The 15,939-nt window shown below is 40.4% G+C and overlaps 1 protein-coding gene across 1 annotated transcript; it reads right to left on the bottom strand.

Moving 5' to 3' along the window:
- Positions 1-1,445: 1,445 nt before the first annotated feature.
- Positions 1,446-5,679, bottom strand: arid6 (AT-rich interaction domain 6). Its single transcript, XM_085792390.1, has 6 exons — positions 5,593-5,679; positions 4,044-4,194; positions 3,678-3,730; positions 3,276-3,373; positions 3,014-3,170; positions 1,446-2,916 (listed from the first exon to the last, which is right to left on the bottom strand). The coding sequence occupies exons 1-6, from the start codon at positions 5,602-5,604 to the stop codon at positions 1,483-1,485; spliced, it is 1,905 nt and encodes a 634-aa protein (XP_085648516.1). The 5' UTR covers positions 5,605-5,679; the 3' UTR covers positions 1,446-1,482.
- Positions 5,680-15,939: the final 10,260 nt, after the last annotated feature.

The following is a 15,939-nucleotide window of genomic DNA, read 5'->3' on the forward strand; positions in this document are numbered from 1 at the left end:
TGAACGGCACACTGAGTTGTGCAACAACCTGCTGCCATATAACAGGAAAAGTCTTGTTTAAACATGTTTAAACTGGATTTCTCAAATCTGTATCACTATCTATCCTCTTTTTTTTCTCTCCCCGGGAGCTTTTTTATTCCTCAGTGATATAAAGAGGCGGTAAAAGAAAGGTGAGACAAACAAAAACAAATTGCAAAGGTGGAACCTTGGGATCACTTAGTAAGCTGCTGGATTAGTCAGTATTATCCCTTTGTTATCGGTTTTAAAAAGCATATGACATATTTTTAGATGCATAAAAGATATCGCTGTTTTGTGATGACAGAAATTTGCATGCAATACGTAATAATGACTGTCAGTTACAGTAAAGGGCGCGTCGCTTTCTATTTCTGTGTTGTTGTCACAATGAAACATTCCACATGTGAGAATCTGTCTTGAGTGCAGCGCTCATTAAAAAAAACAGTAACGACAACATTATAGTAGTCTGCTTATGTAAGCTCCAGGTGTAACAATCACAAATAATCACGGAAGCACAACAACAAAAACTGACTTCTTTGTGCAGTAAAGTCCCCAAAGATAAAAGCCAGGAACAACAAACTGACGTATATAAACATATCTGTGCTCATTAAAGACAAACAACACTCACTTTCCTCATCAGCGCAGAGTATTAACCACTGAGTTACTGCAGGAAGCTCCATGTGATTTTTACTGGAATTAACAAGTGTGGGAAAAAAAAGAACCTGTGCAACTTGAATGGCAGTTAATGCTCAGGCCAATAAAAAAGAAAAAGAAATGGAAGGATTGAGGTGTTCATAAAATCATGATGCTATTCTTTAAGTGGACCACACCTCTGTCTGAATAGAGCTTCAGGCCATTATCTCATCTAAAGGCATGAAATGACTGCAATGACTGAGACACGTTTAGTCAGTTAGTTAAAGGGATAGTTCAACATTTTTGCTATAGGGATTATGGCAATGGGCCAATTTGCCAAAAAGTTGAACTATCCCTTTAAGAATGGAGTCATGTAAAAGAAAAAAAGAAAAAACACCCATAAGTGTGAAGTAAAGTGACAACAGGATGTGAAATGGTTCCATCTTTATGAATTTATTTGAATTTACATTATAATTAGCATCAAATGTAAAAAGTAAAATACACATTTACACATGTAATGAGGATATCAATGTACAAAACAATAAAAAAAAATATATAAAGGAAGCCAATAGCTGAAACACATCCGTTTTGACACTTCTGTGCGTCAATAAAAGACTGAATTAATAGTGATTTTGTGATTTTTGGGTCGGCATCCGGTGTATTTTCAGACTGTGAGTTGAGCACGCCAGTTTCTTTTGTTTAATAAAAAATATATACAATAAAAAAAAGGTCAGCTGCGCATTAAAATCAAGCTCAACTTCATGCTGAATGATGAATTAAATAATCAGAGGAGCTTTCATGTGGTGTTGGGGGTTAAATCTTCAAATCTGATCCTCACGACGACGAGCTGGAGATCATTTTCTTCAGCTTCATCACCTCCTCGGTGGTGAGCTGCAGCACGGGGCTGCTGCTGGAGTTCAACATGGACATGGACGAGTGCCCGGCCCCCGACCGCTCCCTCCCAACCCTGGGTGCGTCGTCGCCGTAGGACTTGGTGGTGGCGGCGGGTGTAAAGTCCTGCGGGAGCACAACGGGACTGGGGGAGGTTTTCACGCGGGGCTCTTTGTCGTAGGCGTTCCAGTAGCTTCTGTAACCTTTACTCAGGTCGTCTGGGTAGGCGTCCGGGCTGAACGATCTCTTCAGGCTGCTACTTGAAGGCGAAAGCTTGATGCTGCTGCTGCTGCTGAAATGGTTTGGGCTCGTGTTGTGGTGGATGCTGCTGGTCTGCTGGGGAGTCGCTGTCGCCGTCGGTATCGGTATCCGGGGGCTGGGCGGGTTCCTCTGCCTCAGCTGCAGCTCCTCGGCCGCCGGGCTCCAGTGGTGGCGACGGTGCGTGGGAAAAGTCCTGCCCGTTGGCTCGTAGCCGTTCCCCTGACCGGACGGCGGCTCCGGCTCCGGCTCCGGCTCCTCCTCCTCGGTCTTGGGTGTCTGCAGCTGCTTGGCTACAGTGGCCGTGGATCCGTACACCCTGAGCCAGTTGTGCAGCACGGACAGCGGTATCTGGATTTCCATCTTGCCTCCGTTGACCTGAGGGAGGCCTGGCAGAAGGTGGCCGACCCCGAGGCCGAGCCCCCTCCCCTCTGGACTGCCCTCCCTCTCTTGTCTTGGCCAGATTGTAAAGTCTGTTTTTGGAGAGCTGCTGGGCTTTTGTGCCGTTGCCGCGGTGCCTTCATCTGCCCTCAGCGTCGTCGTAGAGCCGTGCATGGGGCTGCTGGAGGATTTGACATCCATGACGAACGCCTCGCTCGATTTGGCCGGATATGAATACGGCGAAACTCCTTCGTCCACATCTATAGCGTCTTCTGCCTCGCATCCGTCGCTAATCACCCCCTCCGGGCGACGAGCGGTGTACAGAGGGGAGGGTTTGTTCAAAAACTTTGGGGTCTTGCTGGACGAAGGTGGGGCGAATGAAGAGACGGGGGTTCTGTTGGTCTCCTGACTCGACGCTTTAACGCTCAGATTCAGTGGCTCCATCAGACCGGACGAGGTCTTGTACTGCTCCGCCAGGTGGCGAAGGTGCTCCAACGGCTCCTTTACTCTTTCCGTCGAGCCCAGATGAGGTTGATGGAAGGAGAAATTCGACTCCGGGGCGGGAATCTGGGGCGAGGGCATCCGGGGGGAGGGCAGCTGGGTGGACGTCAGCAACGGAGGGGAGGAGATGGCGACGTACTGGGGCAGAACTTTGTGGTTCGAGGGGTAGAAGTGAGGGTAGTGAAGCGATGGACCAAAGAGGCTTCCATGGCGATCGGGCTGGAGATCGTTGGGACTCTGTTGGAAAGAAAAGCGCTCTGTCAGAGGCCGAAGGAACAATGTGACATTTGGGAAATCTTCTCATCTAATCCTCGGCGTGTAAATTCGGACCAACCTGTTGCATCTGGATCGACAACAGTTTGCGCTTGGCCGGTCTGAGGTCGTCGCAGTCGTCTCTGGTGTAGCTGGCGTAGAGGAAGTGCTTCTGCTGCTGCAGAGGCATCGTGTTCATTGAAATGCCTTTCAGATGACACTCATATGGCAGCAGCAGCCTGAAAAAAACATAACAAAAAAACAACATCACATGAAACACTTATTAAAAACACACCGCCCAGTCTCGCCCTAACCAACTAAAGCACACTTCTGTAAGGACTCACTTCTCGTAGTGTCTGCGAGTGCAGGTGGCGGCGCTGGTGCTGCGAGGGTTTCCTCCCAGCCGGTTGTAAACCTGCTTCCACAACTGCTGAGAAGTCACCTGGATGAGTGCAGAGAATGATTAATTATAAATTATGTATTAATTAGACAGTCATTTGTTTATTTTTATGTTTGTTTAAATAGGGAATAACTTTGTATTCCTTGGACCAGTGCCACCAGATCAGAGCTCACAATGCAATGGGTTATACAAACAAGATTTAACATGATCAGGAACTCAAAACAGTGGCTTTTACATAACTAAAAAAAAACATTTAAAAAATCATTAGCATCAGTGTTACAGAGCTTTGACAGGTTGGTAACTGCTACAATGTGCAATTATGGTAAAACTTGAAGTGTTTAATTACCTTGTGGTATCCACCGAGGTCGCCGACAGTCTTGTACATCAAAAATAAATCAACTGAAAAATGAAAAATAAAGATAATCAAACACATTTCATTTTCAGCAGTAGAAGTTTCAAATGTGCTGCTCAGTCAGTTGTAATATGGAATACCAGAATTGCCTTTAGCAGCTGAAAATGATTCATTTTACTCTAATATATAACTTTAACTTTCTTTTTTTTACATTTTATATCAACAAACCAATGAACAATTTGAGTTTAAATACTAAGTTTGATCCAGTAAAACAAGTTAAACACTTCATTAACAGTTGAGAGCTTTTGTTTTAAAATGAAATGAAATGTGATAAGTGTTTATTATAGTTCGTCTAAGTACTTTGTTTGAAGCCCAGGTGTGGGATCCTCTCTATCGGCGTGTCTCTCTTCCTCATGAACAGGTAGAGACCTTTCAGGAACTGGTCCTCCATCACCTCCTCCATCTGCTCGTCCTCGTCCACGGCAACCTTGTACGTCATGTCCATCTTTACCTGAGAACATGCAACAAGAGGAACCATTTCTCACCCGGTCGTCCTGACAAATGATTCATATTTACTTCTTTCAGAACAATCATGTCCCTGTTGTGTGTTGCTGTAAGTGGGTCACATCCTCATCATCATCGTCACACACACACAGTGAACCTAACACACTGGTAACAAAGCCTCACTGTTCTGAGGTCCCATCGTTGACTGATGATCATCAAACATGTCCAGGTTTCATCCATATATCAAAAGTTTCCACACATAACTCAGTCCTGTCAGTGCAGTCAGTGTATGCATCACTCTACAACACTGCTGTGATTTATACTAACATGTCAACATATACAAACACTCACTTAGGATAAAGATCTATATCAAAATATAAGTACTGTATATCAATCAGAATTTCATCCAGATTACAGCATTTTATCTTCTTACTGTCATCATAGTAACACATGTATATGGCAAGTGGTTTTAACATTTAAAAGCCAGACTGGATATGTGTTGCAGATTTCTGTAATTCAGTTTTGCCTAGTCAAAAAGAACATTTCAGATATCCACAACTACATTCTTCCTAGGACAAATGACGTCACTTTTGCCATTCATGTGTATGGGGTTTGTCATTACAGATATCTATAATTTAGTTGCAGATATCCGCTATGTGAATTACGGATATCTGTAACTGAATTATGACTAGTACTAATTCCAGTTTGAGATATCTACAATTTGATTCTGACTGGTCATAATTCCAGTTCAAGATATCTTTAATTCACCTCAATTAAAGATAGCTACATGTCCCTTTTCAGATATCTTGAATTAAGTTTTGACTTGGCGAAATGACGTTGTAGATATCTGTAAATGGAATTAGGAATTAGGAATAGTCGTAATTCAGTTACAGATATCCATAATTCACATAGCGGATATCTGCAACTGAATTATAGATATCTGTAATGACAAACCCCATACACATGAATGGCAAAAGTGACGTCATTTGTCCTAGGAAGAACGTAGTTGCGGATATCTGAAATGTTCTTTTTGACTAGGCAAAACTGAATTACAGATATCTTGAATGAAAAATACAACTATTCAAAATGTAGTTACGACAAGTCAGAAAGACGTTGTTGATATCTACAATGTTAATTCCGAATAGTCAAACTTAGCTTTTAAATGTTAAATCCGCTTGCCATACATGTGCATAATATACTGATTAAAATTAAGCAAAGCCTTAACAAACTCGCCTTATTCTTATGCTAATATACTGTTTACACTCACTTACATGATAGGATATAGGAGAGTGCTACAGTTCTAGTCCAAATGTGACTAAATGTTAGACTAAAAAAGCTTTTTTTTAATTCTAGTCTATAAAAATGTCACTAAGTTCTGGATAACATGTGTTATGTTGTTCCTCACCTGTGTTTCCATTGACAGAATCAGGATGGGTCGTACTATCTCATCCCTAGCGATCAGAGAACAAGCTGTTAACACTGCATACGTGTCCGTTCCCTCCAGTGAAGTAAAAGTGAGTAGAAATCACTGCTGCAAGTCATCAGCTTTTTGTCAGTCACACACCTGTAGGGGTGGTGGTGGTGGTGGTGGTGTTGACTCTTAACGTCCTCCTGCTGAGATTCATCAGACCTGTTCGACCTGCTCCGGAGCATGTTGCCTTAACGCGATGCCTCGACAAGGTCTGAATGATATTGGCAAAATTACAAGGAAACTGGAAGAAATATGTGTGAAGTATCGGGAAGTAGTGCTGGTTAAACATTCCAACATGCAAACAATCTCTAAAAAGACGATTTAGGCTCTGTATTATAATAATAATAGTCTCTGTCTCATTCATAAATAGATAAATATCAAATATGAATAACTCAATTTTACACCAGAAAACGTAATTTAAACTTATTGTTACAAGCTGAAGCTGTGTGTGATAGTATAGAAACAGTGTGAATGTGGCTGGGACACATTATACACTGTTTTTGGGTTCAATAGGTGCTTTGTTTTCAGTTGTATATTTGGGGAGTGAACAGTCTCACCGTTGTAATGAGCTGAAAAGTAAATTGTTGTGTTTTTAGTCGTCACTTATCAGCAACTACGTGTTGGGTCAAGCCAACTGAGCCAGTTAATCTCAGTCATTCTTACCTGTTGACAAGTGCATCTCATGAATGCGAGATTCGGATCGCTATCCAGTTGTGCAGAAAAGCAGCTAGGACACTGAGTGATAAGGACTGAGTTATTTCAGAGTTCATTTGTTCAGTTTGAATCAATGCGACATTTACAACAACAATAATGTGTGTGAAGTAAAATTTAAAAACAAAAAACAAATAGCAAACAAACATAACAAGAAGTACCAGGGGTGGGTCAAAGTGAATCAAATCAATACCAGACAGGAACTGCTGAATTATTACTGAATGGTGATGATTGTGATAGCTAACAATCAAGCAGTGGTGTGCTTTTATAATACGCGACACCTGTTTGCATTGAGGCCTGAAGTCGGGCCTTCTCTCACAGTCTGCATTGTTGAGCAGGTCTGCAGCTCTCTGGGTGTGGCACATGCCTTATAACAACACGCAACATGATGCACTGCATGTGTGCCCTGTGGACGACCCACTCCAGTACAAATATAGAAACTCATAGTAGCAGTTTGAAGACAAAAGATGTGTTGGGAGAGAGTTTGATTAATGTGTTTATTTTAGGGCATTTTATGTTTTTATGTGATGGGACAGTGAAGAAAGAGAGAGCATGGAGAGAGTGTGGGGGTATAACACCAGTGGTGGACAGTAACGGAGTAAATTTACTTGAGTACTGTACTTAAGTACATATCCAGAGGATTTGTACTTTACTTGAGTATTAGATTTCTTTGATACTTATTACTCTTACTTGAATACATTTCCAAGACAAATATTTTTACTTTTACTCTAAGCTAAAAAGTATAAGTAATTTTTCTAAAATACTATTGGACACAAGCTGTGTTTGTCAAAGAAGGAAACCTATCACAGTGCACGCTCTCCACTGGAATCTACGTAAAAGTGGAAATATGTCATCCCTCCCTATCAGGATACCGCCAAAGTAGCCACACTCTCGAATGTGTTTGTCAGCTCAAAACTATACCGCGACAATACAGCATTGAATCGTGGACAAAGTCATGTCGCCTCAGTGGGGGGGAGATAGAAAATGCCTTGCCTGATGTGTGTGGGGGGGCCGGGGGATGTAAAACGTGAAAATGACAATTGCTGTCCTCTTATGATCCCATTCATTTCATTTGTTTTTATAGGTGTTTCTGCAGCTTTATATAACATTGTGGTTCTCAAAGCAGCAAATCAGTGCAGGTGGTTTCAAAGAGTTAATTCTCAGAAACAAGAGTTAAAAGGTCCTTAAATTCATTAAGAAAACATTATAGTAATTTGTTGATGTGAAAAATAAGAAATGTACTCTTACTCTTACTTTTACTTAAAGTAAATTTAAAAGCATGTACTTTTGTATACTTAAGTACATTTAAAAGCAAGTACTTTTTTACTCTTACTCGAGTAACATGTCGACTGAGCTACTTTTACTTGTAATGGAGTAAATTTTGACCAGTAGTATTTGTACTCTCACTCAAGTACTGGGGTCGAGTAGTAGGAAACGAACCTGCGATCACTGCTTTGGTCTATGGCAGCGTGGGACGGTGCGCTCTAACCACTTGAACATCGATCACACATATACATACATATTTCTGTCATTCAACACTGAAAAAATCCCCCTATATTGATAAATGATGTTCTCAGATTAGTTTATCATGCTGAAACCACACATTATATTACATATAAACATACATGAAGTAATAATAATAATAATACCTACAATAAAGTATAATACAGTGTATATAAAATCAGGTTGAGGCTTGAGGGTTTTGATTTCTGCTGCTGTCATTGTAGACACCTTAATGGATCAATAAATATGACATATGCATCATCAGATACCAGGTTGATGCGGGCACCTGAATCCAACTGTGAATAACTCATGACTCCTTGTACTTTGTGAAGCTACGTGTGTACAATTTGTTCTGAACTGTCAGTCAACACATCATTGTGTCGTTTGTTAAGCCTGGGCCCTATAGCGCTGTATATATGGGACGACATTCATTAAAACCTGTAGGGTTTCATTATAATCGTACAACACAAGTATCAAGGCCACACCTCGAAACCGCAATGTATTATTAGAGATGCCAGCACCCTCACCACCGCCCCCTGACCTTTCGATACGTGCGTTGGTATTAGATGACTTTAGGCGCGTTTCCACTGCAGGATATGCGAAGCTTTAAAGGGATAATTCAACGTTTTTGCAAATTGGCCCATTGCCATAATCCTTATAGTTTTAGGAGTAGGTTCGTTAACTTTAATTGTCGGTGCAAGCTATTTTTAGAACAGCGGAGCAGAGCTGCGAGCTGCTCAGAGCTACGCTACGGAGGCTAATGGGATTTCTTGGTTTCCCTCATCAAACTCATCAAATACACAATCCAACAACTCCAAAACGCTCTGGTGGATAAGTTGTGACCTGCACATTCACCACGCTATGAGATAATAACGGAACGTTACGAGACAGAGTTGTTTTAGAGGTAAATTCATGCAAAACCGCTGATGCGCGTTCCCGTCGGGGGCAGTTTTTCGGCAAGCAGTCTCTGTATTTGCCTCGAAAACAACTCTGTCTCGTAACGTTTTGTTAGGGTTATAGGGACTATAGGGATTATGGCAATGGGCCAATTTGCCAAAATGTTGAACTATCCCCTTTAAGGCTATGTGGTGGCCCACATAAATATATGATAAATATTCACGTTTAACTTCATTTTTTTCAAGCTGTACTTGAAAAAAATTCTGCTGTAGTGCAACTTGTTGGACCGGTGTTTTTTTTTTTCTCTTTCCTCGCTCAGTTGTCAAATAAAAGCATCAATCCTTGTGTTGTCGCACATGTATGAACAGATACCCTCTGAAACCTGTGGCCCCAACCAGGTTCAAAACTTTAAAAAAACAAATACAAAACACTACAGCGGCTCCTATGTGGACAGACCTCAGTCAAGTAGACATTCAGATGGTATGAGCAGCATACTGAGCACATTGTGTCATGGCGGTAGATATCTCCTATGTGTGTGTGGTATTTTTGAGTTACATGTGTTGGTTTTTTTGAGTTACGTTTGTTGGTTTTTTTGTTGTTTAGTTGCTCTTTTTCCTCGTTCTCTATCTCCTGGTCCCATCAAAATCTGATGCACTTACAGTACAGTAGTATTGTAGGAATCCAAGCCATTTCACCCCACTGTCAGATCTTAACCACTAACAGCAAATAAAAAAGTGAAATTAATAATATGAAAAATGTGAAAATTAATATTAAACAATTATATATAATGTAAAGATCAATTAGAAAATAGCTGTCAGTCTCAGAGTTCACACTAACAGGGCTTTAACATCAAGTAACTGCAGTCATTATCACATATCAAATCCACACGAGCGATGAGGAAACATTTCTTGTCTAACAAATATTCATGACACCCTTGGCATGTGTGTCGTGTGCACATGTACATTGATAATTGCTCACCTATATGTGCGTGCATGTGGTATGCATGAAACCACAGGTGTATAAAAATATGTTGTTCTGCAGGCACATGACCTTTCAATCAAAGCAAAGCAGTGACTGACTGATTGATTAACTAATCCAGGTTATGCAAATCTCCTGTGAGAATATCATGCCATGCCACAGCAGGAAGAGCTCATTTATGATGCCGATTTACATATTTCTTTTTTTCACCTTTTGTGAACACGTGTCTGCACCGGAAACCGACAACTCTCATATCGCCACCCACTTACATGGGATTATGGTGCATTTTGTCTGTTGTAATTTCAGCTCGGCGATAAAAGAAAACAAATCACAGAAGCATGACTCTGCAGGAGAGCAGAGAGAGAGCTACCAAACACTGATAAATCAGACACACCCCTTACCCGGCCACACCCCAAACCAAACACACAATCGTCTACAAAAAATGTCCAACCACTTAACAGTATTTAAATCACATGGCTTTTGGATTTTGACTATAGCAGATTTGTAATACAGCTCTGCAGGAATGAACTATATGAAAACATGGCCGCCATCAAGAGGTCTTAGCAGGAAACACTCAAACATTCACTAGAAGTCTCATATATTTATCACCATTGTCTCATCCTTTCTCTTGATTTTTCAAGACTAAATACTTTTTTTTTTCAAACCTCTGAAACAAATTTCCCTTACGGTAATTCACCGTGTTTTGTAATATTATGCAGATTCCAAATACAGGACAAACGAGTTACTATAACATGACATTTCTCCAAAAATACATACCAGACAAACTATTTGAGGTGTGTCGTTCCCAGGGCCGTTGCTAGGAATTCTGGCCCCCCTGAAAGAATACTAAATTGGGCCCCTGACTTTTCCACTTTTTTTCTTAGACTACGTAGGCTATGTATTATTATCATTTTTTATTTAGCCAACTTTGTTTTGATGCTAATGCAGCATTACTATGAGTATTAGTCAGGGTCTTATGCAGAATAATTCAGTCATACAAAGATTAGACTATACTGCGTTTTTTTGTGGGCCCTACTGGGCGCTGGGCCCCTAGAATTATCATCACCTTTCTCCCCTATACAACGGCCCTGGTCGTTCCCGTGGCAAGGCAAGGCAAGGCAAGGCAAGGCAAGGCAAGGCAATTTTATTTGTATAGCCCGTTTTTACAAACAGTTTGTCTCAAAGGGCTTTACATGGCATCGTAACAACATCCTCTGTCCTTAGACCCTCACATCGACTGAGGAAAAACTCCATGGAAACCCTTTTAACAGGGAAAAATCGGAGAAACCTCAGGGTGAGCAACAGAGGAGGGATCCCTCACCCAGGACGGACAGACGTGCAATAGATGTTGTTACAGACAAGAAAACAGTTTACAGTTTGTCACAGAATGTGCGAAATATGGAAATGTTAGCAGGAGTTGATGAAGGCAGTCTCTGGTGAGGGGAGGGGGGGGGGGGCAGGGAGAGCCGGTCAGCTCGATGGGAGGACTGGGTGGTAGACTGGTCCATGGGAAGGAAGGGGAGGCCGGTCTAACAGCAGGGGAAGGGGTGGGAGGGGGGGCGGTGCAGGTGGCGGCTGGTGCAGAGAGATGGAGCTCTGGTGGATCTGCGGAAACACAGAGAGAGTGCGAGTGCAGTCAACAACTGTTTGTTGTTGACTGCTCTGCTCAGTTTGAACCATTTTCCCTCATACGATGTGTCAGAATAATCAAATGTTGACATTCACCCAAAGGTGCGGCCTCCTCCTGTTTTGCATACATCGACTACATCCTTGGCTCACAAGTTAAATTTAAGGCAACTGCTTCCTTCTGTTTGCAAAGTTTGCACTTCATTGTGTGGAAATATGAGACACCGAAATTCCCCTGCTGGCTCAAACACAAGAAGATTCTCGTCCTAAAATGCAAATCAAGATTTTCTTAAAAATCATCCAATCAGACTTGATCTAGGGGAAACCTATAGTTATAGGTCGTCAGTATCTGTATTTTTTACACAGGGATCTCAAGCTTCACTGAAGGAGACAAAGTCCTCACAGCTCAGATTTGTACCACCCGTCATCAAACTATGGAGAGATTTGCATCATTAATGCTTTATCAGGCAAGTAACCACATTGGGTGAATTATTTTTGACAAATAAAGTATTTAAATTTAGATTAAGTATTTTTACATTTTCTTTTACACATTTTTATGTATTAATAAACGTTATATAACCATATATGTTTTTAAAAAACTCTTCTAATACCCTCCAAAAATATTCCAGGTTATTAAGTAAGTATGAGTGCCCTATAAAGGGCTAATGTCACTATAATGTCCAAGTCAGACATTGAACTTTATGATTGTACTCGTTTGACCAGGTTTGGAGTTATTCCTATTAGCTGCAAGCAAATGAATAGCAAAGACTGACCATAAGAAATAATTCGACACATAAACAGTCTTTTGTTCATTCTTTTGTCTGTTTGAGTACTGATGAAGGATCTAGTATATCTTCCGGTTTCTCCACAGTGGAAACATGTTGAACAAAAAAGGTTGTTCAGTGTTTGTCGGAAAAGGGCACATGATGATGACATGGGATTTCTGTGGATAACAGTGATACTTCCTCCTGAAAAAGGTCACTATTTTTCAGAATTTTTTTTTTTTTTTAAGTCATAGCTGTGATGTCAGAGGAGGTTGATTTGCATACACTGTTCAATGTTCTATGCCTTGTCCTGCAAGTTATTACTAATCCCAGATGTGTTCCTGTTTTCATTGCATCAGATCATATGATCATATTTATATGAATTGCCCCCTTGAAAGCCTTGACATCCTCCACCCTTTAGGTGCAGCCTCCTGTTTTGCATAATGCACAGAAAGTCCATGTCAAGCTCCAGTGACCAAGGAAAAAAGAGAGACGTCCCTGAGCAGACGTGGGGCTTGTTGTTTAATAATTATTCTGATGAGGTTTTGTGCTGTGATTGGGGAGGACATCTGTGAAAAGTAATTTGGGGGATTTGTCACATGAAGGGAAAGAGAAATTACATAATTATGTATCGGGACAGCTTTAATAATGTTCACATGCGTCTTAAAAGACTTCTGCTTTTAATATTTACAGTTGTGGGAATAGTTCCTTTTCATCTCTTCTCCACAAAACTGTCCTTCACCGCAGAGGCTGTGATGCTTTTTTATTATGATTTCAGGTTGCTAGGCTTTACATTTAATCCCTTTTTAGACTGAATGTGTTAAATCCAAAACATCATGAGAGTGACAATGAAAATATACCGTACTCTGCCTTTGAAAGTGAAGAGGGAAAGTGTAGTATCGACACACGGCATGTGCTATTTTAGCTTTCCCGTCCATTTTAACTGGCTAGTTTTGATTATTAACAGGTCACAGCAATGAAATGTGACTGAATCTATTACAATTTGATAAATAAAAATGTCTTAATGTTACTGTATTAATGGAAATCCATTAAGTTAGGCTAAGCTAAGATAAACTATACCTGTAGCAGGGGTTTACTTTCTTCATCATCATTAGTAAATTTTGCTGCCTCCTCCTTTAGGTAGCTATAATAAGACACAAATAGATTTTTTTTTTTTTTTTTTTTTTTTACAGGTGACAACAAAAAAAACTGAAAAAATAATTTATCAAACTAACTAATATTCATAGTTAGCTAGCCTATAGCTATATCTATTGTGATATCAAAAACGGATAAGTGCACATGACAGATTGAGTTCAGACATCTGTTTATTTAACAGTGCATGACTTTGTGCACTAGATAATATTAGTGGGCGAAGGTAGATTTATTCAGCACAGGTGCACACTGTAGTTATAGTGACAAAGTTTACACATATAAAACACACACACACAAAAGCATGATATTGAAGTCAGCAGTGATAAGGTATAATAACAGACACAGATGACTCATCCTAAGCAGATGAACCATTAATGGGCCTGGGGGTCAAATTTTGACTTTCCAAGTATTTTTTTGTTGTTGTTCTTTCTCAGTTTCTGTTTCCCACTCTGAGTATAGTGAGTAGGCTACTCATGAATGATCTGTATCTTCCTGTGTCTCCACATCTGAACATCTCAAACAAATAAAAAGCTTGTTCACTGTTTGTTGGAAAAGTGCACACGGCACTGAGTTTTGATGACAAGGGATTTCTGTTGATGACACTGTTATTTCTAGATTAGGGAGTGGAGGTGTAGCTTCAGAAAAAGGTCACTTTTTTTTCCCTTGGTGTGATGTATGACAAAGCTGATTTGCATATATTTTCTGCACATCTCCAGTTACATCTATCTATGCCACATCCTACGAGTCGTTTCTCAGCTCAGATGTGCTCCTGTATTCATTGCATCAGTTTACTAATCACACATTTGAGCTGCTGCCCCCCATGATGGAAGTGCTGACCTTTGGCGCAGCGTCCTGTTTTGCATTTATCTACAATGCACAGATACTACAGCTTCAGTGAACTATGACTGATTCATTTACAGTTCAATCACAATCGGTTACATACTAGTCGTAACGTTACCATATCACAGGAAATCCATTAATGTCAGAAGCTGAGATGGTGGTTGCTGCCCTCCCAAACTAAGCTAAAGTGAGCTAAGATAAGCTAAGCTACTTCTAGCGGTGGAACCAGGTTTACTTTATTCATTATGAGTGAATGTTTGCAAACTGCCTCCTTTAGGCATAAGTAGAATTATCGAGGATATCTAAAACTCATAGGCCCTACATTACACAGACTGAGTTCAGATGTAGCCTATTTGACAGTGCCTGAATTAGGCTACATATCATTTAGGTAGCGTCAGGGGTTGTGTTGCTTTTTCATTGACAAAAGTTTACACTTCTAAAACACAATGCTGAAGTCTGTAGTGATAAAACATAAAAATGATGATAATAATGATAATAAAAAGACATAGACATCTCATCCTAAAACAGATGAATGAAGAATCACACCGGTCAAGTTGTTGCATGACCTGTCAATCAGAATCAGAATAGCATGATCGCTGATTCTTCTCAGTTTCTGCTTCTCACTCTTGAGTAGGCTACTCATGGAGGATCTATATCTCCCTGTTTGCCCACATCTAAACAGGTTTAGGAAAAAAAAAAAAAAAGCTTGTTCAGTGTTTGTTGGAAAAGAATGCATGACATAGGGTTGGTGATGACGATAAGGGATTTCTGTTGATGACAGGAGTGGAGGTGTAGCTCCAGAAAAAGGTAGGCCTACTATACTTTCCTTGGTATGACGAGGCTGATTTGCATGTTACATTTTCTGCACATTTCAACTTATAATTGTTACATCCAACAAATCGTTTCTCACCTCAATTGTGTTCTTGTTTACTTATCATCATACATTTGAGCTGCTGCCCCCCAGCTCTGACATTCACCCAAAGGTGCAGCCTCCTGTTTTGCATATATACTGTATATAGAGAGAGAGACAGTAACAACCTGAACCTAGAGTTACACTGTAACTCCTATAGGTTCAGGTTGTTTGGTTTTACATTTAAGCTCATTTTAGACTGAATGTGTTGCAGAGCAATAATGAAAATATATACACTCTGTTTTTGGTTGATCGTAACAAAACGAAGAGGGTAAGTTCTGTATCGACACGCAGCATGTGCTCTTTTAGTTTCTAACCATTTAACTGGCTTGTTTTATTTGTTGACAGGTCACAGCAATATGTGACTATTTCAATTACAGTTTGATACATGAAAATGTGTTGCTACCATATCACAGGAAATCCATTGAAGGGGACAGGCTATTTCACTGCTTTTGCTTACCATTGTGCAAGTTTTAAAAACCTAGAGTTCTGCATGATTTCTTCAAAAGCTCCCAAAACTCCTAAATTGTCTTGTATGGATGCCAAGAAAAATCCAGCCACTAGCTATGCAGCCACTTCGTAATTCACTTCATTTTGGCTGCTTTTTTTCAATTACAGGTAACAACAAGAAGAAAAAAAAACTGATAGCTTTAACTCAAGCTGCCCCCATGAAGAAAACTTTGACATTCATCCAAAAGTGTAGCGAGTCGACGCAAAGCATGTGCTAACTGGCTACTTTTGGTGAATGAATTTTGACTTGTTAGTTTGTCCATCTATTAGGTAATTTTCACATTAAAACACATGTTACAGCATCACATGAAATCCATTAAGAAGCTGAGTTGGTGGTAAAAAGCTAAGCTAAGTGAGGCTAAGCTAAGCTAAGATACCTCTTACCTCTTT

The sequence above is a fragment of the Trachurus japonicus genome, chromosome 12 (assembly GCF_045865225.1).
Source record: "Trachurus japonicus isolate A0001 chromosome 12, Traja_1.0".
In the NCBI taxonomy this organism is placed as follows: Eukaryota; Metazoa; Chordata; class Actinopteri; order Carangiformes; family Carangidae; genus Trachurus; species Trachurus japonicus.

What these genes read in the sequence shown, in the direction of transcription:
- arid6 (XM_085792390.1), bottom strand. An exon ending in ACCTCGGTGGATACCACAAG is followed by an intron (nt 3,374 to 3,677) that starts GTAATTAAACAC and finishes GCACTCATCCAG; the next exon opens with GTGACTTCTCAGCAGTTGTG. An exon ending in TGTCGATCCAGATGCAACAG is followed by an intron (nt 2,917 to 3,013) that starts GTTGGTCCGAAT and finishes TCTTTCCAACAG; the next exon opens with AGTCCCAACGATCTCCAGCC.